This window comes from Pseudophryne corroboree, chromosome 11 (assembly GCF_028390025.1).
Source record: "Pseudophryne corroboree isolate aPseCor3 chromosome 11, aPseCor3.hap2, whole genome shotgun sequence".
NCBI lineage: Eukaryota > Metazoa > Chordata > Amphibia > Anura > Myobatrachidae > Pseudophryne > Pseudophryne corroboree.
Window position 1 is genome coordinate 339,546,152 of NC_086454.1, and position 23,110 is coordinate 339,569,261.

The window sequence follows — 23,110 nt, forward strand, 5'->3', positions numbered from 1 at the left end:
GAAACTCAGGAGAGCTCCCCTGCAGTGCATCCAGTCTCCACTGGGCACAGGAACTAACTGAGGTCTGGAGGAGGGGCATAGAGGGAGGAGCCAGTGCACACCTATTCTAAAGTCTTTACAGTGCCCATGTCTCCTGCGGAGCCGTCTATACCCCATGGTCCTTACGGAGTCCCCAGCATCCTCTAGGACGTAAGAGAAATAATACCAATTCATTATACGCTGTGCCGAAGTCTCCATTATTCGAATTACGCCACACAGTAGCGCCACTTACACACATTACACCAGGTACTTTTATACATTACTCCAGGTAGAGCCCCTGTCACACATTACGCCAGGTAGAGTCCCCTTTTACACAGTACAGCAGGTAGAGTCCCCTTTTACACAGTACGGCAGGCAGAGTCCCTCTTTTTTACACATTAGGCAGGCAGCGTCCCCCTTTTTAAACATTAGGCAGGGTTACCCTTTTTTACACATTAGACAGGCAGAGTCCCCCTTTTTACACATTACAGCAGGCAGAGTCCCCCTTTTTTACACATTAGACAGGCAAATTCCCCCTTTTTACACATTACAGCAGGCAGAGTCGCCCTTTTTACACATTATGGCAGCAGAGTCCCCCTTTTTACACATTAGGCAGCAGAGTCCCCCTTTTTTACACATTAGACAGGCAAAGTCCCCCTTTTTACACATTACAGCAAGCAGAGTCGCCCTTTTTACACATTATGGCAGCAGAGCCCCCTTTTTACACATTACGGCAGGCAGAGTCCCCTTTTTTTACACATTAGGCAGCAGAGTCCCCCTTTTTACACATATACAGGCGGGTTCACTACGATATGCCGGCGGTCGGGCTCCCGGCGACCAGCATACCGGCGCCGGGAGCCCGACCGCCGGCTTACCGACAGTGTGGCGAGCGCAAATGAGCCCCTTGCGGGCTCGCTGCGCTCGCCACGCTACGTGCGCCACACTATTTTATTCTCCCTCCAGGGGGGTCGTGGACCCCCACGAGGGAGAATAAGTGTCGGTATGCCAGCTGTCGGGATCCCGGCGCCGGTATACTGTGCGCCGGGATCCCGTCAGTCGGCATACTGAAGACCACCCATACAGGCAGAGTTCCCCTTTTTTAAAGTGTGGATTTTAAAAATGTATGTGTATATAAACACACACACACACACACACACACACACACACACACACACACACACACACACACAAACAAACACAAAAAAGGTCATTTGGGGATGAGAGGTGTCAGGGGTAATATCACAGCTAGAAAAATATATTTATTAGGAACAGGGGGTCTCTGCACATGTTACATCTGCCCCCCTGCAGTGCAGCATGGTGTTGCCCAGGTGCTCAGTTACTGGCTGCTTCTGCATGTAGCCCACACATGCTGGGCAGCTTTATTCTCACACTGCAATGTAGCTCTGAGCTAGGACCCCCCCCCCCCCCCCCCCCACACACACACACACACACACACACCAGTGCCGTTTCGTTATCGCCTCTCCCCAAGCGCTCCTGCTCGGGGGGCGGAGTTTCGCGGAATGACGCGTTGCGTAGTGACGTCACGACGCAAACGCGTCATTCCGCAAAGCTCCGCCCCCCGAGCAGGAGCGCTCGGGGAGAGGCGATAAGGACTCGGAGAATGCATGGAAGGAGGAGGCGGCTGGCGGCGCGAGGGACGTGTGTCGGCGGGACCGAAGAGCGGGAAGACGTAAGTATTCTCTCTCTCTCTCTCTCTCTCTCTCCCCCTTCCTTCCCCCCCACTTGAAACCTGCCTGCCGCACTGTGTAAAATGGGGACACCTGCCTATGGGGATACCTGCCTGCCGCACTGTGTAAAATGGGGGCACCTGCCTGCCGCACTGTGTAAAATGGGGGCACCTGCCTGCGTACTGTGTAAAATGGGAATACCTGCCTGCTGCACTTTGTAAAATGGGGACACCTGCCTGCGTACTGTGTAAAATGGGGATATCTGCCTACCGTACTGTGTAAAATGGGGATACCTGCCTGCCGCACTGTGTAGAATGGGGGCACGTGCCTGCCGCGCTGTGTAAAATGGGGATATCTGCCTGCCGCACTGTGTAAAATGGGGGCACCTGCCTGCCGCACTGTGTAAAATGGGGATACCTGCCTGCTGCACTTTGTAAAATGGGGATACCTGCCTGCGTACTGTGTAAAATTGGGATATCTGCCTACCGTACTGTGTAAAATGGGGATACCTGCCTGCCGCGCTGTGTAAAATGGGGACACCTGCCTGCCGCGCTGTGTAATATGGGGACACCTGCCTGCCGCGCTGTGTAATATGGGGACACCTGCCTGCCGCGCTGTGTAATATGAGGACACTTGCCTGCTGTAATGTGTAAAAAGGGGACTTTTTTTTTTTTTTTTCCTGTGGTGGGTGTGATGATATCAGCCGAGGTCACGCCCACTTTAATGAGACCACGCCCATTTTAATCAGGCCACACACCCTTGTCGGGAGCGCGCGCGACGAAGGCGCGCGCATGCTTTTTCTCTTTAAGTCTATACGGGGGAGGGGGGGGGGGGGGCGCATTTTGAAATCTCGCACTGTGAGCCAAATTGTCTAGAAACGGCCCTGACACACACACACACCTACACACCTAACTCACATGTTACATCTGTCCTCCGCAGTGCAGCATGGTGTTACCCAGGTGCTCAGTTACTGGCTACTTCTGCATGTAGTCCACACATGCTGAGCAGCTTTATTCTCACACTGCAATGTAGTTCTGAGCCAGGACGCCCCCCCCCCCCCCCCGCCCCTAACTCTCTGCACATGTTACATCTGTCCTCTGCAGTGCAGTATGGTGTTACCCAGGTGCTCAGTTACTGGCTGCTTCTGCATGTAGCCAACACATGCTGGGCAGCTTTATTCTCATACTGCAATGTAGCACTGAGCTAGGACATGCTTCTATCACACCTAACTCTCTGCACATGTTACACTGTCCCCCTGCAGCGCAGCATGGTGTTACCCAGGAGCTCAGTTACTGGCTGCTTCTGCATGTAGCCAACACATGCTGGGCAGCTTTATTCTCATACTGCAATGTAGATCTGACACTTCCCTTCCTCCCCAATCTAACTCTCAGCAGAAACAACAGAAAATAGACAACATGCCATAGCTCAGTGGTTCCCAAACTTTTGTGAATCATGGCGCCCTAGAGTATTAGAAATATTTTTCACGGCGCCCTTATGCCAAAAGTTTCTTATTGAGAAATTTAAAATGAAATGAAGTAAAATGTGTTTATTATGTCATCCTCAGGGTCAGTTACGTGGTGAGGGACAGGATTTGCTTCTGTTGTCCATATATTTTATGATTGGCAGCCGCAAGCACTGGTTTTGCCTATTACATTGACCATAACATTTTTTAATTGGTTCTGGACCCCCAACCCAAGGCACCCCTGCAAGTGTCCTGAGGCACCCAAGGGAGCCACGGCACAGAGTTTGGGAACCACTGCCATAGAGTATAATGATACAGGTGGATGTATATAATATACCAGCGCAGTGATGTTCTGGCATCGTAGAACCTCTTCATATTTCACCTGCAGCTTGTAATCTGTGGGGAAGTATTCATACTGCCAATGAGAGAACAGACCGTTATTAATGTCTATAGTATAACTATGTCACACAGCTGTTCTTATCCATTGCTCTATACGGACATACAGTAGTCTTCTTATCTATTGTTCTAGATAGATAGATAGATAGATAGATAGATAGATAGATAGATAGATAGATAGATAGACAAAATGCTATCCATTATTCTAGATATAGTCCTCATACATTGTTGTATAGTCCTCACATTATTATAGCGATAGTCCTCATACAGTACATTGTTATAGAGATAGTCCTCATACATTGTTATAGAGATAGTCCTCATACATTGTTATAGATATAGTCATCATACATTGTTATAGAGAGATATAGTCCTCATACATTGTTATAGATATAGTCCTCATACATTGTTATAGATATAGTCCTCATACATTGTTATAGATATAGTCCTCATATATTCTTATAGATATAGTCCTCATACATTGTTATAGAGATAGTCCTCATACATTGTTATATATATAGTCCTCATACATTGTTATAGAGAGATATAGTCCTCATACATTGTTATAGATATAGTTCTCATACATTGTTATAGATATAGTCATCATACATTGTTATAGATATAGTCCTTATACATTGTTATAGATATAGTCCTCATACATTGTTATAGATATAGTTCTCATACATTGTTATAGATATAGTCATCATACATTGTTATAGATATAGTCATCATACAATGTTATATAGTCCTCATACATTGTTATAGAGAGATATAGTCCTCACACATTGTTATAGATATAGGCCTCACACAGCGGCGTATCTACCCACTGACCAGGATGGCACTCGCCAGGGGCGCCAACCGAGCAGGGGGCGCTGCCCGACGGTGCCACCCCGGGCCAATGGTTAGAATCCCTTAAGCCGTAGTGTCTGGCAATACTTGCTGTGCTGAGCTGCCTGTGCATTGCCTGGGATGGAGGGTGGAGGATCTCTCAGCAGGCAGGAACCGACGCCGGTGTCCGTCACCGCAATGCACTGCAGGGAAGAAACTGAATGCACTACAGGAAAGAAAACTGGCACTGTGGGGGCATATGTGTATCTGGCACTGCACTTTTGGGGTCATATGTGTATCACGCCCCCACTTTCATTGGCAACGCCCCACATTTTTTGGCGTACCACTAAGGATACTTGCTCCACTGGGTAGTGCGCTGCACTACACTTCTTTGCACTACTATTTGATTATACTACCTGGCCATGGGTGGCATTGCCTCCTCAGCCAGGCCAGGCACTGCTGATGTCTCCTCAGTGTTATAAGAACTACTGTGTGGGCATAATGTGTAAAGGGAACTGCTACTGTGTGGGCATGATGTGTATAAGGGTTACTACTGTGTAGCGTAAATTGAATTGGGGGAACTATTGTATGGTCATGCCCCTTTCCCACAAGATCATGTCCTTTTTTTGCACCTTCCCTATTTCAAATAAGGGGGGCACCAGTTGCATACCCTCCAACTGTGCCTTTTTGGCCAGTACAGTACCATTTTTTTATGGTCTGTACCAGCCAAAAAGGGCTTTGTACTGATTTTTTACTCATTAAATCTCCATAGAAAGTATAGGAAAGGGGGCCTGGCCACGCACCCTTTACCTGTGGCCACGCCCCTTTTCCTAATTTGTACTGGATTTTGAGGGTACAATGTTGGAGGGTATGCAGTCCCTTACTTTGCCAGGGGCGCCCGGACCCCTAGATAGACTCCTGGCCTCACACATTGTTATAGGTATAGACCTCACACATTGTTATAGATCAGGGGTGGGGAACCTTTTTTCTATCAAGGGCCATTTGGATATTTATAAAATCCTTAGGGGGCTATACAAAAATTCTCAACTTAAAAATTAGCCTGCCCCCAGTAGATATGCCCCCATTAGATATGACCCCTAGTAGCGCCGCTTACACACACACACACACATTAAAAGAAAAAAAAACACAATACTCACCAGCCCCGCTCCTGCTTCCGGACCTTTGCCCTCTGCCTGGCCGCCCGCTCCTCAGAACTATGGGAGAGATGTCATGACATCTCTCCCATAGCACCGCACAGGCACTCACGCACACTGCCAGAGCCGGATCTCAGGAGTGAGCTCCTACCTCTGGCTGCTGCTGAGGGGAAGAAGCCGGGTGCCTGCTAGTAACAAAATCTGAGCGGGCGCCCGGCATCTCCCTTGGTTAAGTGAGCCTGAGAGGGCCGGATCAAGTAGCTTTGCGTGCCTTATACGGCCCACGGGCCTGAGGTTCCCCACCCCTGTTATAGATAAAGTCCTCATACATTGTTATAGAGATAGTCCTCACACATTGTTATAGATATAGTCCTCATACATTGTTATAGAAAGATATAGTCCTCACACATTGTTATAGAGAGATATAGTCCTCATACATTGTTATAGAAAAAATCCTCATACATTGTTATAGAGATAGGCCAGCTTTTTTGTGATTTTTGCTAATTTATTTAAAATAAAAAAACTAAGAAATCACATGTACATAAGTATTCACAGCCTTTGTCATGAAGCTCAAAATTGAGCTCAGGTGTTTCCTGTTTCCACTGATCATACTTGAGATGATCCTACAGCTTAATTGGAGTCCACGTGTGGTAAATTCAGTTGATTGGACATGATTTGGAAAGGCACACACCTGTCTATATAAGGTCCCACACTAGACAGTGCATGTCTGAGCACAAACCAAGCACTAAGTCAAAGGAATTGTCTGTAGACCTCCGAGACAGGATTGTCTTGAGGCACAAGTCTGGGGAAGGGTACAGAAAAATATCTGCTGCTTTGAAGGTCCCAATGAGCACAGTGGCCTCCATCATCCGTAAATGGAAGAAGTTCGGAACAACCAGGACTCTTCCTAGAGCTGGCCGGCCGTCTAAACTGAGCGATCGGGGAGAAGGGCCCTAGCCAGGGAGGTGACCAAGAACCCGATGGTCACTTTGTCAGAGCTACAGCATTCCTCTGTGGCGAGAGGAGAACTTTCCAGAAGGACAACCATCTCTTCAGCAACACACCAATCAGGACTGTATGGTAGAGTGCCCAGATGGAAGTCACTCCTTACTAAAAAGCACATGGCAGCCCACCTAGAGTTTGCCAAAATGCACCTAAAGGACTCTCAGACCATGAGAAACAAAATTCTCTGGTCTGATGAGACAAAGATTGAACTCTGTTTGGCGTGAATGCCAGGCGTCATGTTTGGAGGAAACCAGGCACCGCTCATCACCAGGCCAATACCATCCCTACAGCGAAGCATGGTGGTGGCAGCATCATGCTGTGGGGATGTTTTTCAGTGGCAGGAACTGGTAGACTAGTCAGGATAGAGCGAAAGATGAATGCAGCAATGTACAGAGACATCCTGGATGAAAACCTGCTCCAGAGCACTCTTGACCTCAGATTGGGGCGACGGTACATCTTTCAGCAGGACAACGACCCTAAGTACACAGCCAAGAAGTGGCTTCAGAACAACTCTCTGAATGTCCTTAAGTGGCCCAGCCAGAACCTAGACTTGAATACGCTTGAACATCTCTGGAGAGATCTGAAACCGACACTCCCATCCAACCTGATGGAGCTTGAGAGGTGCTGCAAAGAGGAATGGGCAAAACTGCCCAAAGATAGGTGTGCCAAGCTTGTGGCATCATATTCAAAAGACTTGAGGCTGTAATTTCTGCCAAAGGTGTATCAACAAAGTATTGAGCAAAGGCTGTGAATACTTATGTACATGTGATGTCTTAGTTTTTTATTTGTAATACATTTACAAAAAATTACAAAAAAAACTTTTTGCACATTGTCATTATGGGGTATTGTGTGTAGAATTTTGAGGGGGAAAATGAATTTATTCCATTTTGGAATAAGGCTGTAACATAACAAAATGTGGAAAAAGTGAAACGCTGTGAATACTTTCTGGATGTACTCATACATTGTTATACAGATAGTCCTCATACATTTTTATAGAGCTAGTCCTCATACATTGTTATAGAGAGATATAGTCCTCATACATTGTTATAGAGAGATATAGTCCTCACACATTGTTATAGAGATAGTCCTCATACATTGTTATAGAGATAGTCCTCACACATTGTTATAGATGGTTCCGGTATGAATGGTCGACCATGTTATGGTCGACAGTCATTAGGTCGACCACTATTGGTCGACATGGACACATGGTCGACACATAAAAATGGTCGACACATGAGAGGTCGACACATGAAAAGGTCGACATGAGTTTTTTTTTTACTTTTTTGGTGTCGTTTTTTTCGTAAAGTGACTGGGAACCCCAATTAGTGATCCGCTTCGCTCGCCATGCTTCGGGCATGGTGCCTTAGCTCCGCTACCGCTTTGCTCGGCACAGATTACCATTCCAATCGTAGTCCACGTGGATCGTAAAGTATGGAAAAGATCCCCAAAAGAAAAAAAAGTTTAAAAAAATCATGTCGACCTTTTCACGTGTCGACCATTTTCATGTGTCGACCATGTCAACGTCGACCAACAGTGGTCAACCTAATGACTGTCGACCATAACATGGTCGACCATGTAAACGGATACCGTTATAGATATAGTCCTCATACATTGTTACAGAGTTAGTCCTCATACATTGTTATAGATATAGGGGGTCATTCCGAGTTGTTCGCTCTGTATTTTTTTCTCGCAACGGAGCGATTAGTCGCTAATGCGCATGCGCAATGTCCGCAGTGCGACTGCGCCAAGTAAATTTGCTATGCAGTTAGGAATTTTACTCACGGCATTACAAGGTTTTTTTCTTCGTTCTGGTGATCGTAATGTGATTGACAGGAAGTGGGTGTTTCTGGGCGGAAACAGGCCGTTTTATGGGTGTGTGCGAAAAAACGCTACCATTTCTGGGAAAAACGCGGGAGTGGCTGGAGAAACGGAGGAGTGTCTGGGCGAACGCTGGGTGTGTTTGTGATGTCAAACCAGGAACGACAAGCACTGAACTGATCGCAGATGCCGAGTAAGTCTGGAGCTACTCAGAAACTGCTAAGAGGTGTGTGGTCGCAATTTAGAGAATCTTTCGTTCGCAATTTTAAGAAGCTAAGATTCACTCCCAGTAGGCGGCGGCTTAGCGTGTGTAAAGCTGCTAAAAGCAGCTTGCGTGCGAACAACTCGGAATGACCCCCATAGTCCTCATACATTGGGGTATATTTACTAAAATTCGTATTGTCCCGTTTGATGTCAAAGTTCAATCACGAATGACATCGAAAGTGTAAATATGCAACTTTTTGAATTTATTACGACTAATTTACTAAGCTGCCGTATTCTGCATTTTCGGTTTTATCGATGTCGATGTCATTCGTTTTTTTAGGCAGTGTTTTACGTGAGTGACTTGTAAAACACTGCCGACTTTAATACAATGAATCTCGGCCGGATCTGAGAGATCCGTGCTGGGCTTCATTGTGCACCTTGTAAAAAAATAAAAAAATGTTTAAAATTTAAAAAAAAATTGCGTGGGGTCCCCCCTCCTAAGCCAAACCAGCCTCGGGCTCTTTGAGCCGATCCTGGTTGCAAAAATATGGGGGGGAAAATTATAGAGGTTCCCCCATATTTAAGCAACCAGCACCGGGCTCTGCGCCTGGTCCTGGTTCCAAAAATACAGGGGACAAAAAGCATATGGGTCCCCCGTATTTCTGAAACCAGCACCGGGCTCCACTAGCCAGATACATAATGCCACAGCCGGGGGACACTTTTATATAGCTCCCGGCGGCCCTGGCATTACATAACCAACTAGTCACCCCTGGCCGGGGTACCCTGTAGGAGTGGGGACCCCTTCAATCAAGGGGTCCCCCCCCTCCAGCCACCCAAGGACCAGGGGTGAAGCCCGAGGCTGTCCCCCCCCATCCAAGGGCTGCGGATGGGAGGCTGATAGCCATTGTGTAAAAAAATGAATATTGTTTTTAGTAGCAGTACTACAAGTCCCAGCAAGCCTCCCCCGCAAGCTGGTACTTGGAGAACCACAAGTACCAGCATGCGGAGGAAAACCGGGCCCGCTGGTACCTGTAGTACTACTACTAAAAAAATACCCCAATTAAAACATAAGACACACACCTTGAAAGTATAACTTTAATGCATACATACACACCTCCATATACACATACTTACCTTATGTTCACACGAGGGTCGGTCCTCTTCTCCATGTAGAATCCATGGTGTACCTGTTGAAAAAATTATACTCACAAAATCCAGTGTAGAAGGCTCTTCTTCTTGTAATCCATTTGTAATCCAGGTACTTGTCAAAATAAAAAAACGGACACCCGACCTCGCACTGAAAGGGGCCCCATGTTTTCACATGGGACCCCTTTCCCCGAATGCCAGAAACCCCCTCTGACTTATGTCTAAGAGGGTTCCATCAGCCAATCAGGGAGTGCCACATTGTGGCACCCTCCTGATTGGCTGTGTGCTCCTGTACTGTATGACAGGCGGCACACGGCAGTGTTACAATGTAGCGCCTATGCGCTCCATTGTAACCAATGGTGGGAACTTTGTGGTCAGTGGTTGACCGAAAGTAACCTCATTGGCTGTGTGCTCCTGTACTGTATGACAGGCGGCACACGGCAGTGTTACAATGTAGCGCCTATGCGCTCCATTGTAACCAATGGTGGGAACTTTGTGGTCAGTGGTTGACCGAAAGTAACCTCACCGCTGACCACAAAGTTCCCACCATTGGTTATAATGGAGCGCATAGGCGCTACATTGTAACACTGCCAGGTGCCGCCTGTCATACAGTACAGGAGCACACAGCCAATCAGGAGGGTGCCACAATGTGGCGCTCCCTGATTGGCTGATGGAACCCTCTTAGACATAAGTCAGAGGGGGTTTCTGGCATTCGAGGAAAGGGGTCCCATGTGAAAACATGGGGCCCCTTTCAGTGCGAGGTCGGGTGTCCGTTTTTTTATTTTGACAAGTACCTGGATTACAAATGGATTACAAGAAGAGCCTTCTACACTGGATTTTGTGAGTATAATTTTTTCAACAGGTACACCATGGATTCTACATGGAGAAGAGGACCGACCCTCGTGTGAACATAAGGTAAGTATGTGTATATGGAGGTGTGTATGTATGCATTAAAGTTATACTTTCAAGGTGTGTGTCTTATGTTTTTATTGGGGTATTTTTTTAGTAGTAGTACTACAGGTACCAGCGGGCCCGGTTTTCCTCCGCATGCTGGTACTTGTGGTTCTCCAAGTACCAGCTTGCGGGGGAGGCTTGCTGGGACTTGTAGTACTGCTACTAAAAACAATATTCAACACTTTTAACAAAGGCTATCAGCCCCCCATCCGCAGCCCTTGGATGGGGGGGACAGCCTCGGGCTTCACCCCTAGCCCTTGGGTGGCTGGAGGGGGGGGGGACCCCTTGATTTAAGGGGTTCCCACTCCTCCAGGGTACCCCGGCCAGGGGTGACTAGTTGGGTATTTAATGCCACGGCCGCAGGGCGCTGTATAAAAGTGACCCCCGGCTGTGGCATTATCTGTCCAGCTAGTGGAGCCCGGTGCTGGTTTCAAAAATACGGGGGACCCCTACGCTTTTTGTCCCCCGTATTTTTGGAACCAGGACCAGGCGCAGAGCCCGGTGCTGGTTGTTTAAATATGGGGGAACCCCTGACAATTTTCCCCCCATATTTTTTCAACCAGGACCGGCTCAAAGAGCCCGAGGCTGGTTTGGCTTAGGAGGGGGGACCCCACGCATTTTTTTTTAAAAAATTAAAACATTTCCCACCCCTTCCCACTGAAAAACATGCACGGATCTCATGGATCCGTGCATGCCTATCCAATCACGGTAAAAAAAAAGCAGGTCTGTTTTTTTTTAGCACTTTTTCACGAATTGTATTTCAGCACGGCAGTGTTTGGCTATTGTCGGCAGTGTTTGTGATTTGCACTTTTTAGTAAATGACAGATTTCTACCAAATTGCAGGCATATTTGACCGATGGTGTATTGATTCGTGATTTTTTCCTAGGACTTCCAAAATATTACGAATGCCCTCATCACTGCCGAGATTTTTGCTTAGTAAATTACCGAGATGACACTTTGAAGAAAAAACGGCATCTCGGTCAAAATCGGGACCTTAGTAAATATACCCCATTGTTATAGATATAGTCCTCATATATTCTTATAGATATAGTCCTCATACATTGTTATATAGTCCTCACATTATTATAGCGATAGTCCTCATACAGTACATAGTTATAGAGGTAGTTCTCACACATTGTTATAGAGATAGTCCTCACACATTGTTATAGAGATAGTCCTCATACATTGTTATAGAGATAGTCCTCACACATTGTTATAGAGATAGTCCTCATACATTGTTATAGAGATAGTCCTCACACATTGTTACATATATAGTCCTCATACATTGTTATAGAGAGCTATAGTCCTCATACATTGTTACATCTATAGTCCTCATACACTGTGATAGATATAGTCCTCATACATTGTTATAGATATAGGAGGACATTCCGAGTTGATCGCTCGCTAGCTATTTTTTGCAGCGCTACGAACAGACGGGTATGGGTCGTTGGGTCGGCACACATTAGGTCGACATGTATTGGGTCGACCACTGAAGGTCGACATGCACTAGGTCGACTGGGTGTCTAGGTCGACATGGTCGTTAGATCGACCTGTGTAAGGTCGACAGGTCAAAAGGTCGACATGGATTTTTTGACTGTTTTTGGTGTCGTTTTCTTCGTAAAGTGACCGGGACCCCCAATAGTGCACCGCGTTCCCTTGCATGGCTCGCTTCGCTCGCCATGCTTCGGGCAAGGTGCCTCACTCTGCTTCCGCTGCGCTCGGCACAGATTACCGTTCCCATTAGTAGTCTACGTGGATCGTAAAGAATGAAAAAAGGCAAAAAAAGAAAGAAAAAAAATTTGTGAAAAACTCATGTCGACCTTTTGACCTGTAGACCTAGACACCCTGTCGACCTAGTGCATGTCGACCGTTAGTGGTCGTCCCAATGTATGTCGACCTAATGCATGTCGGACTAACAACCGCAACCCGAACAGATAGTCGCCGCCTACAGGGGAGTGTATTTTTGCTTTGCAAGTGTGCGATCGTGTGTGCAGCCGAGCGGTACAAAACAGTTTGTGCAGTTTCTGAGTTGGTCTGAACTTATTCAGCCGCTGCGTTCACTTCAGCCTGTCTGGTCCCGGAATTGACGTCAAACGCTTGGTCACGCCTGCATTTTTCCAGACACTCCCAGAAAACGGTCAGTTGACACCCACAAACGCCTTCTTTCTGTCAATCTTCTTGCGATCGGCTGTGCGAATGGATTCTTTGTTAAATCCATCGCCCAGGCACGATCCGCTTTGTACCCGTACGACGCGCCTGCGCATTGCGGTGCATATGCATGCACAGTAGTGACCTGATCGCAGCGCTGCGTATAACGGCAGCATGCGATCAGGTTGGAATGACCCCCCATAGTCCTCACACATTGTTATAGATATTGGCCCTCATTCCGAGTTGATCGTTAGCTGCTTTCATTCGCAGCGTAGCGATTAGGTAAAAAAATGGCACTTCTGCGCATGCGTATGGGGTGCAGTGCGCACGCGCTACGTACTTTCACAAAAGCCGATGCAGTTTCATATAAGCTCTAGCGACGCTTTTCAGTCGAACTGCTGACTGCTGAGTGATTGACGGGAAGTGGGTGTTTCTGGGTGGTAACTCACCGTTTTCTGGGAGTGTGCTAAAAAACGCAGGCATGTCAGGTAAAATCGCAGGCGTGTCAGATACAAAAGCAGGCATGCCTGGGGAAACGGGGGAGTGGCTGGCCGAACGCAGGGCGTGTTTGTGACGTCAAAACAGGAACTAAATAGTCTGAAGTGATCGCAAGGTAGGAGTAGGTCTGCAGCTACTCTGAAACTGCTTGATAAAAATTTAGACGCCATTCTGCGATCCTTTCGTTCGCACTTCTGCTAAGCTAAGATACACTCCCAGAGGGCGGCGGCCTAGCGTTTGCACTGCTGCTAAAAGCAGCTAGTGAGCGACCAACTCGGAATGAGGGCCATAGTCCTCATACATTATTATAGAAATAATCCTCATACATTGTTATAGATATAGGGGGTCATTCTGACCCGATCGCACGATGCAGTTTATCGCAGCGGTGCAATCGGGTCAGAACTGCGCATTCGCTGGTGCCGCAGTGCGTGGATCGCCTCTGCCTGATTGACAGGCAGAGGCAGTCGCTGGGCATAGGGGGACGGAATGGTTGCACGACGTCACACGCAGCCGCTGCGACCAGGAGCAGCGTCGAGCAACTCCCGACTAGCCGCAGGAGCTGCGCTGGCCGGGAGTTATTCTTCAAGTACAAAATTATCGCTGCTGTGCAATGCTTTTGTACTTGTGCGGGGGGGTAAACCGGACATACATGCGGGGCGGTCTAGCCCTGTGCTGGGTGTCCCCCCGCATGTCTATGTCCCTGATCGTAGCTGTGCTAAATTTAGCACAGCTACGATCAACTCGGAATGACCCCCATAGTCCTCATACATTGCTATAGAGAGATATAGGTGGTCATTCCGAGTTGATCGCTCGCTAGCAGTTTTTAGCAGCCGTGCAAACGCTATGCCGCCTCTCACTGGGAGTGTATATTAGCTTTGCAGAAGTGCGAACGAAAGGATCGCACAGCAGCGGCATAATTTTTTTGTGCAGTTTTAGAGTAGCTTCAAACCTACCCCTAGCTTGCGATCCCTTCAGACTGTACAGTTCCTGTTTTGACGTCACAAACACGCCCTGCGTTCGGCCAGCCACGCCTGCGTTTTTCTTGGCACACCTGCGTTTTTCTTGGCACGACTGCGTTTTTTCGAACACTCCCTGAAAACGGTCAGTTGACACCCAGAAACGCCCACTTCATGTCAATCACTCTGCGGCCAGCAGTGCGACTGAAAAGCGTCGCTAGACCTTGTGTGAAACTACATCGTTCGCTGTAATAATACTTCGCGCGTGCGCATTGCGCCACATACGCATGCACAGAAGTGCCGTTCTTTTGCCTAATTGTTGCACAGCGAGCGAAAGCAGCTAGCGATCAACTCGGAGTTGTTTGTACAACGCGCATGAGCATTGTGGTGCATACGCATGCGCAGTAGTAACCTGATCGCTGCGCTGCGAAAAATGGCAGCGTGCGATCAACACGGAATGACCACCATAGTCCTCACACATTGTTATAGATATAGTCCTCATATATTGTGTTATAGAGACAGTCCTCATACATTGTTATATATAGAGATAGTCCTCATACATTGTTATAGATATAGTCCTCATACATTGTTATAGAGATAGTCCTCATACATTGTTAGAGAGATAGTCCTCATACATTGTTATAGATAGTCATCATACATTGTTATAGATATAGTCCTCATACATTGTTATAGATATAGTCCTCATACATTGTTATAGATATAGTCCTCATACATTGTTATAGAGATAGTCCTCATACATTGTTAGAGAGATAGTCCTCATACATTGTTAGAGAGATAGACCTCATACATTGTTATAGATGTAGTCCTCATACATTGCTATAGATATAGTCCTCATACATTGTTATATAGTCCTCATACATTGTTATAGATATAGTCCTCATACGTTGTTAGAGAGATAGTCCTCATAAGTTGTTATAGAGATAGTCCTCATACATTGTTATAGAGATAGTCCTCATACATTGTTAGAGAGATAGTCCTCATACATTGTTAGAGAGATAGTCCTCATACATTGTTATAGATATGGGTGGTCATTCCGAGTTGTTCGCTCTGTATTTTTTTCTCGCAACGGAGCGATTAGTCGCTAATGCGCATGCGCAATGCCCGCACTGCGACTGCGCCAAGTAAATTTGCTATGCAGTTAGGTATTTTACTCACAGCATTACAGGTTTTTTCTTCGTTCTGGTGATCGTAATGTGATTGACAGGAAGTGGGTGTTTCTGGGTGGAAACAGGCCGTTTTATGGGTGTGTGCGAAAAAACGCTACAGTTTCTGGGAAAAACGCGGGAGTGGCTGGAGAAACGGAGGAGTGTCTGGGCGAACGCTGGGTGTGTTTGTGACGTCAAACCAGGAACGACAAACACTGAACTGATCGCAGATGCCGAGTAAGTCTGGAGCTACTCAGAAACTACTATGAAGTGTCTATTCGCAATTCTGCTAATCTGTCGTTCGCAATTTTGATAAGCTAAGATTCACTCCCAGTAGGCGGCGGCTTAGCGTGTGCAAAGCTGCTAAAAGCAGCTTGCGAGCGAACAACTCGGAATGAGGGCCATAGTCCTCATACACTGTTATAGATATAGTCCTCATATATTCTTATAGATATAGTCCTCATACATTGTTATAGATATAGTCCTCATATATTCTTATAGATATAGTCCTCATACATTGTTATAGATATAGTCCTCATACATTGTTATAGATATAGTCCTCATATATTCTTATAGATATAGTCCTCATACATTGTTATAGATATAGTCCTCATACATTGTTATAGAGATAGTCCTCATACATTGTTAGAGAGATATAGTCCTCATACATTATTAGAGAGATAGTCCTCATACATTGTTAGAGAGATAGTCCTCACACATTGTTATAGATATAGTCCTCATACATTGTTAGAGAGATAGTCCTCACACATTGTTATAGATGTAGTCCTCATACATTGCTATAGATATAGTCATCATACATTGTTATATATATAGTCATCATACATTGTTATAGATGTAGTCCTCATACATTGTTAGAGAGATAGTCCTTGTGACAGGACGATACCGTACGGAAGCACTCGCAGCTTCCGCGTCCCGTTGACTGCGCACAGAATGGAAGGTCAAGCCGCACGAGGCCTGACCACATAGGGGATTCCCGCTTACCGTCAGTAACCGCCTGTTACTGACTCCACCCACTGCGCTGTGGGCGGGTTCTCGCTGCCACCACCAAACTCCTAACCTGCCGTGGCGTTTGGAACCACGGTTCTGCTCTGTATGTGCCGACGCACTGCTTTACCACACCTGTGTGGTGTCGACGAATCCCCACTAGCCACTTGCTAGGCCTCTACCGGTAGCTGGCGGAAGGCGGAGCTTGGAGACGTCAGGTGCTTCCCTGGACAGCCGGAGAACGGGGCTAGGTTTGGCCTAACCCTGTTGGTCACAAGATGAAGCAGTCTTCTTGAGGCAAAGATGTTTATTTGCTCAAATAACCTTTAAAAAGGCTCCTCCCTATTGCTAGGGGCAACAGCATACAATCAAGATGTTTTCAGCAGAAGAAGATGTTACAACTACCTGGAGGCTCACAGGCATCCTCTTTTTATCTCAGTTCTACACACAGTACCACAGGGGGGTAAGCCCTCCCTGTCTTCTCCAACCAATCAGGTTATTGCAGAAAATATAAAGAAATACAAGTTTACATTTCAAAAGTTAAGAATTAGATAAAGCAATGTTCTGCTCCTCTTCATATATAACCAAACCAGTGGCTATCCCAAACACAATCTTATTATCATCTTCCTGTCTCTTTCATAAATGTAAATGTAACTTGCATTTCAATTGCATTCACCCTCTCACACATAGACAACGTTCTTATACTGTAAATTAAACATAATCTGCATCACACATAATGCAGCCTAAGAAATGTTACATCAACTGTTGTTACACGAAACCCACTAGTTTGCATTTGTAAAACACAATCTGATTAACATGTTCCTGTCTCTCTAACATCTCCATGCAAACCCAGTTCACTCAATATTCAGAGAAGACAGCAACAAATCCTTTCACCTGCATGTGTCTATAAAGTTACACAGAGACACATCTCAATCTCAAAGAAATGGCTTGTCTATACACCCCTTTCCAGGTGCCAGGGTCATCAGCATCTCAATTCCTAGGTGAGAAGCTTCCAAGCCATTTGTCCTCAAACGTAAATGCATTTTAAAACCAACACAGCTTACACATTCCTTCTAAGTGCTGGCATTTGCTGCAATGTAAATGTGCAATCCTACAACTGTGCCTAGAGCATTAAATATAACATGGTGAAAACACAGTATTAAATATATTCTTAAATACCCGGTGCCTAGCACCCACACTATATTTAAAGATGGCGCTTAGCACCAGTGCACAGTTTTAAAGTGGCGCCAAGCGCCCATTGTCCTGTTAAGGGCGCCGGGCACTAGGGGTTAACCCCTTCAGTGCCGCACGTGTGGCTGGTTGGTCTCTCCGGCCACACTCCCCCCCCCCCCCATTCAAGCGGGTCAACCAGGGACCCATGTCCCAACGATTTGGGTCCTGGTCCCGCAGTCCGTTGGGGTGAAGGGGACGCTACCTGGGATGTGTAGGCTCTGGCCTAGACAGTTCATCCATAGTGTAGTGGGCCTCTCTTCGTGGGTGCACAATGTTCAAATAGTCCACCTGAAGTCCAAGTTCAAGGCTCCACCACAAAAGTCTGTCAAATTTCCCCAAGGTAGGTTGCAGCCACCTAACAGGTGGGTGGTAAGTCACCACGGCGGGGGGCTGGTTACAAACAAGTGCCACCCAAGGTGTCCCAATTGTGGCATACCCCACCTCCCACCATAGCAGTTTTCTGCTCAAACAGGCCACAGGGTGCTCCTGCCCATATGGCTCTTTCTGGCTCGGTACTGCTCCCAGTCCGTGCAGTGGCGCAGTAGTTCGTAACGCACAGTCCTGGTCAAGAATGTGCGCCATCAGCACTGGAGCGGGTACCCGAGCCTCCTTCAATGACTGGAATGCCAACTCGCAAGCGGGTGCAAAGTCCACTGACTTGGGAATGCCCTTCCTAGCCATCTCTGTCAAGGGGTTCACTACAGGACTAAAGTCAATGACAACATGTCCGTAGGGCCTTACAGGTTCTAAGGTCAGTACCGGTCTGGGTGATGTGGGACGGGGACAGCCTCTGGTTGCCTCCACCCCCTCTGGGTTGGGCCTACCCCTGTCTCCTCCCACATGGTGCCCCAGGCACTGCACCTTCGTCATACCTATCTGGCAACTGTCTGCCCTAACGGTCAGACCTGCCCTCCAATCCTCCTCCGTCAACCTATGACTCGGGAAACCTACCCTGTCACCTAGGCCTACTCCTTCCTCCTCGTCCGCTACCTGTGCCACAGTGATGGCGGCCAGACCACCAGCCTCTGGATCCTGTGTGGCATCCACTACAGGGAGGCTGCGTGTCTTCCCCGATCTACTGTGCACAGGCAGGGGACCTGCTATGTCCACAGCAACTTGCTGCAAGGGTTCTCCTATGGGCAGAGGCCCAGAGACAACACAACCGCTGGAGTGCCCCGGCTGCCAACGCATGGCACCAGCCTTACAGTTGGTCTGGGCGTCATCCGACATTCCAGACCAGGGTAAGCTCTGTGTCAGGCACTTCAGGGTACGGTCTGTCTCCGGGTTGCTGTCCAAAGGGGTTTCGCTGGCAACCGACACCGGTTGCGCAGGAACGTTCCCTGAGGGGACCAGTTGGACACATTCCCTATCTGGTCTATCCCCTCCCACTTTCCTGTCTACCCTGTACCTTAACCCTTCCCGCCAGGTCAAACTTCCTGCCCCAACCCTGTCAAGGCCGCTGCCAGAGTGGCGCCTCATGCCTTTTGGGGATGGGTCAGAGAGTTGAGCCTCCCTAAACTCCTGCCTGTGGCCCTCAATCTCTCCTAAATTGGGACACTCTACAGGGGGATCTAGGTGGGGACTACTAGGGTCAGTCTGGTAGGGGTCAGTCATGGAAAAGTCAGTGTGGTTTCTCATACTCACCGCCGGAGTTGGCAAACCACTTGGGTCAGGAGCATCATTGGGCACCTCCACAGGATCACACGAGCTGGAACCGACATCCTCTGCGTTGCTAAGGGACGTAGGCATACCAGAGGCAAAAGGCATGCGGGGCTGATGTGCTGATCTATCCGCTGTGATCTTTTCCTCTGGGCTGATTGAAGCTGTGGTTGGCTGTGCTGGCAGTTGTCTAGCAGCTGTAGTCTTTTCCTCTGGGCTGGGCTGTGCTGGAGTAGCTGATGTCAACGGTGGTTTTGGAACTTGATTCCGGGGAATGGCGCCAACAAACATAGTGACGATCCCACCACCCAGATCATTTCCTAGGACCACATCAGTTGGGAGACCATCCATGACGGCAACTTCTCGCAACTCTGGTCCAGCTCCCCAGTCCAGGTAGACTCTTGCCATGGGAACTGCTTTTTCTGTTCCTTCTGCCAGGGTGACCGTGGCAGTGCGACCCTGCAATACTGCAGCAGGATCTATAAGGTGGGGGCTCACCACAGTGATTGAGGCCCCAGAGTCTCTTAGGCCTTCTCCCTGCAGGGGTCCCACGTGGACTGGCTGCAGGTGCCTCCACATGTTGTGTAGGGGCTGTTTGGCCATGCAGGTGACTCTCTCCGCAGAGTGCACCTGTCTCTCGCCACACTCCATCGGACTGACTGGAGGGGGGACAGTCTCTGTAGGCTCATCTCCTCTCGTCAAACAAGCGATCCGGGCTCCAGCACTCGGATTTGGGGCACGAGTCTGGGGTGCTTGGGATGCAGGACAGTTCATCCTCAGATGTCCGATTTTCCCACAGCCGTAGCACTTCTTCTCCAGTCGTGGCACCGATGATCTCTGATCAGTTGCAGGGACGCTGCGGTGCGGTTGCTGGCCAAGAGCACCCGGGTTGGAAGATGCTTGTCTTTGGGGGTGATGAGCTGAAGAGGGGGGTCCCCTTGGTGGTACAGTCTGTTGGAGCTGGCTGCTGGCTGGGCGCTTCTGCCCCTGTGGCCGAATTGCCACATACTTGTCTGCTAACCGGGCAGCCATCTTTAAGCTGGGTGGCTCCCGATCTAGCACCCACTCCTTCACTTCTTGGGCGCACCTGCGGTAGAACTGCTCCCTGCAGATCAGGTCGATCAGTGCGTCCCATGTAGTGGCTTCCGAATCCTTCACCCACTTCACCACGTACTGCCGCAGCTGGGTGGCGAAATGCTCATGGGTGCTGCTAGGATTCTTGGGCAAGTCTCTGAATTTCTTCCTGTAAGACTCGGGAGTGATGAAGAATCGCTGGAGGAGGGCCTTCTCGACTTCGTCGTAGTTCCCACAGTCCTCCGTCGCCACTCCTCGATAGGCCTCCAAGGCCTCTCCATGCAGAGTGGGCACAAGGTGTCTCACCCACTCTGACTTGGGTAGATCATGTAGTTTACAAGTCCTTTCAAAAACTTGTAAATGTCCATCAATGTCCCCATCACTGTCTGCAAACTTGGCAAACTGAACTCGTCCTGATCTGTGTACAACAGCTGACAACGGCTCCCGGGGTACCACGGCCTGTGATGCCCGCTCCGCATGCCACATCCGAATGACAAGCATGCGTTCTTGCTCCGTTGCCCTTTCCCCCAATTCCGCTAGCCGATCTGCTAGGGTATCCGGGTCGCCCCCCCTGGGACGTTGGGATCCTGGCCCTGCTAGGGATTGCTGGGAAACATGGCTGCTGTGAGAGAGGGCGGGGCTTGTGGTTCTCACCGGTTCCTCACGAAGGTCCACTGTTGGGCCGTCCTCTGCGATGCTGACGCCGTCAGTGCTTTCCACCTCCGCCCGATGAGACTCCTCCACGCTCCTGAGCGCCACCTTCATGACGCTTCTGGACGCGTTGAAAGGGATATCCACACCCTTCCCCTGACATACGATCTCCAGATCCTCCTTGGACATTCCGCTGAATTCCGCCATCTTGTGCGTTCTCCTGCGCTGCAGTTACTCCTCTCCTGAGTAACTCGGCTTCTCCAATCAGGTGATGAAAAGCCGCCTGGGATTATCCCACCACTATGCCACCAATTTCTGTGACAGGACGATACCGTACGGAAGCACTCGCAGCTTCCGCGTCCCGTTGACTGCGCACAGAATGGAAGGTCAAGCCGCACGAGGCCTGACCACATAGGGGATTCCCGCTTACCATCAGTAACCGCCTGTTACTGACTCCACCCACTGCGCTGTGGGCGGGTTCTCGCTGCCACCACCAAACTCCTAACCTGCCGTGGCGTTTGGAACCACGGTTCTGCTCTGTATGTGCCGACGCACTGCTTTACCACACCTGTGTGGTGTCGACGAATCCCCACTAGCCACTTGCTAGGCCTCTACCGGTAGCTGGCGGAAGGCGGAGCTTGGAGACGTCAGGTGCTTCCCTGGACAGCCGGAGAACGGGGCTAGGTTTGGCCTAACCCTGTTGGTCACAAGATGAAGCAGTCTTCTTGAGGCAAAGATGTTTATTTGCTCAAATAACCTTTAAAAAGGCTCCTCCCTATTGCTAGGGGCAACAGCATACAATCAAGATGTTTTCAGCAGAAGAAGATGTTACAACTACCTGGAGGCTCACAGGCATCCTCTTTTTATCTCAGTTCTACACACAGTACCGCAGGGGGGTAAGCCCTCCCTGTCTTCTCCAACCAATCAGGTTATTGCAGAAAATATAAAGAAATACAAGTTTACATTTCAAAAGTTAAGAATTAGATAAAGCAATGTTCTGCTCCTCTTCATATATAACCAAACCAATGGCTATCCCAAACACAATCTTATTATCATCTTCCTGTCTCTTTCATAAATGTAAATGTAACTTGCATTTCAATTGCATTCACCCTCTCACACATAGACAACGTTCTTATACTGTAAATTAAACATAATCTGCATCACACATAATGCAGCCTAAGAAATGTTACATCAAACTGTTGTTACACGAAACCCACTAGTTTGCATTTGTAAAACACAATCTGATTAACATGTTCCTGTCTCTCTAACATCTCCATGCAAACCCAGTTCACTCAATATTCAGAGAAGACAGCAACAAATCCTTTCACCTGCATGTGTCTATAAAGTTACACAGAGACACATCTCAATCTCAAAGAAATGGCTTGTCTATACACCCCTTTCCAGGTGCCAGGGTCATCAGCATCTCAATTCCTAGGTGAGAAGCTTCCAAGCCATTTGTCCTCAAACGTAAATGCATTTTAAAACCAACACAGCTTACACATTCCTTCTAAGTGCTGGCATTTGCTGCAATGTAAATGTGCAATCCTACAACTGTGCCTAGAGCATTAAATATAACATGGTGAAAACACAGTATTAAATATATTCTTAAATACCCGGTGCCTAGCACCCACACTATATTTAAAGATGGCGCTTAGCACCAGTGCACAGTTTTAAAGTGGCGCCAAGCGCCCATTGTCCTGTTAAGGGCGCCGGGCACTAGGGGTTAACCCCTTCAGTGCCGCACGTGTGGCTGGTTGGTCTCTCCGGCCACAGTCCTCATACATTGTTATAGAGATAGTCCTCATACATTGTTATAGAGATAGTCCTCATACATTGTTAGAGAGATAGTCCTCATACATTGTTAGAGAGATAGTCCTCACACATTGTTATAGACATAGTCCTCATACATTGTTATAGAGATAGTCCTCATATATTGTTATAGAGATAGTCCTCATACATTGTTATAGAGATAGCATAAATGCCATTTTTTGCCCTCAGCGATGCTGTGAAAATCGGCAGCGAGCGATCAACTCGGAATGACCCCCATAGT

The 23,110-nt window shown here is 48.0% G+C and overlaps 1 protein-coding gene across 2 annotated transcripts in view; it reads right to left on the reverse strand.

Moving 5' to 3' along the window:
• Positions 1-23,110, reverse strand: part of IL34 (interleukin 34) — a 73,275-nt gene that overhangs the window by 22,233 nt on the left and 27,932 nt on the right. For both annotated transcript variants that reach the window (XM_063945864.1, XM_063945863.1), the window contains exon 4: positions 3,506-3,583. In XM_063945864.1, coding sequence (XP_063801934.1) covers positions 3,506-3,583 — 78 coding nt within the window. The remainder of the gene's footprint in view (positions 1-3,505; positions 3,584-23,110) is intronic.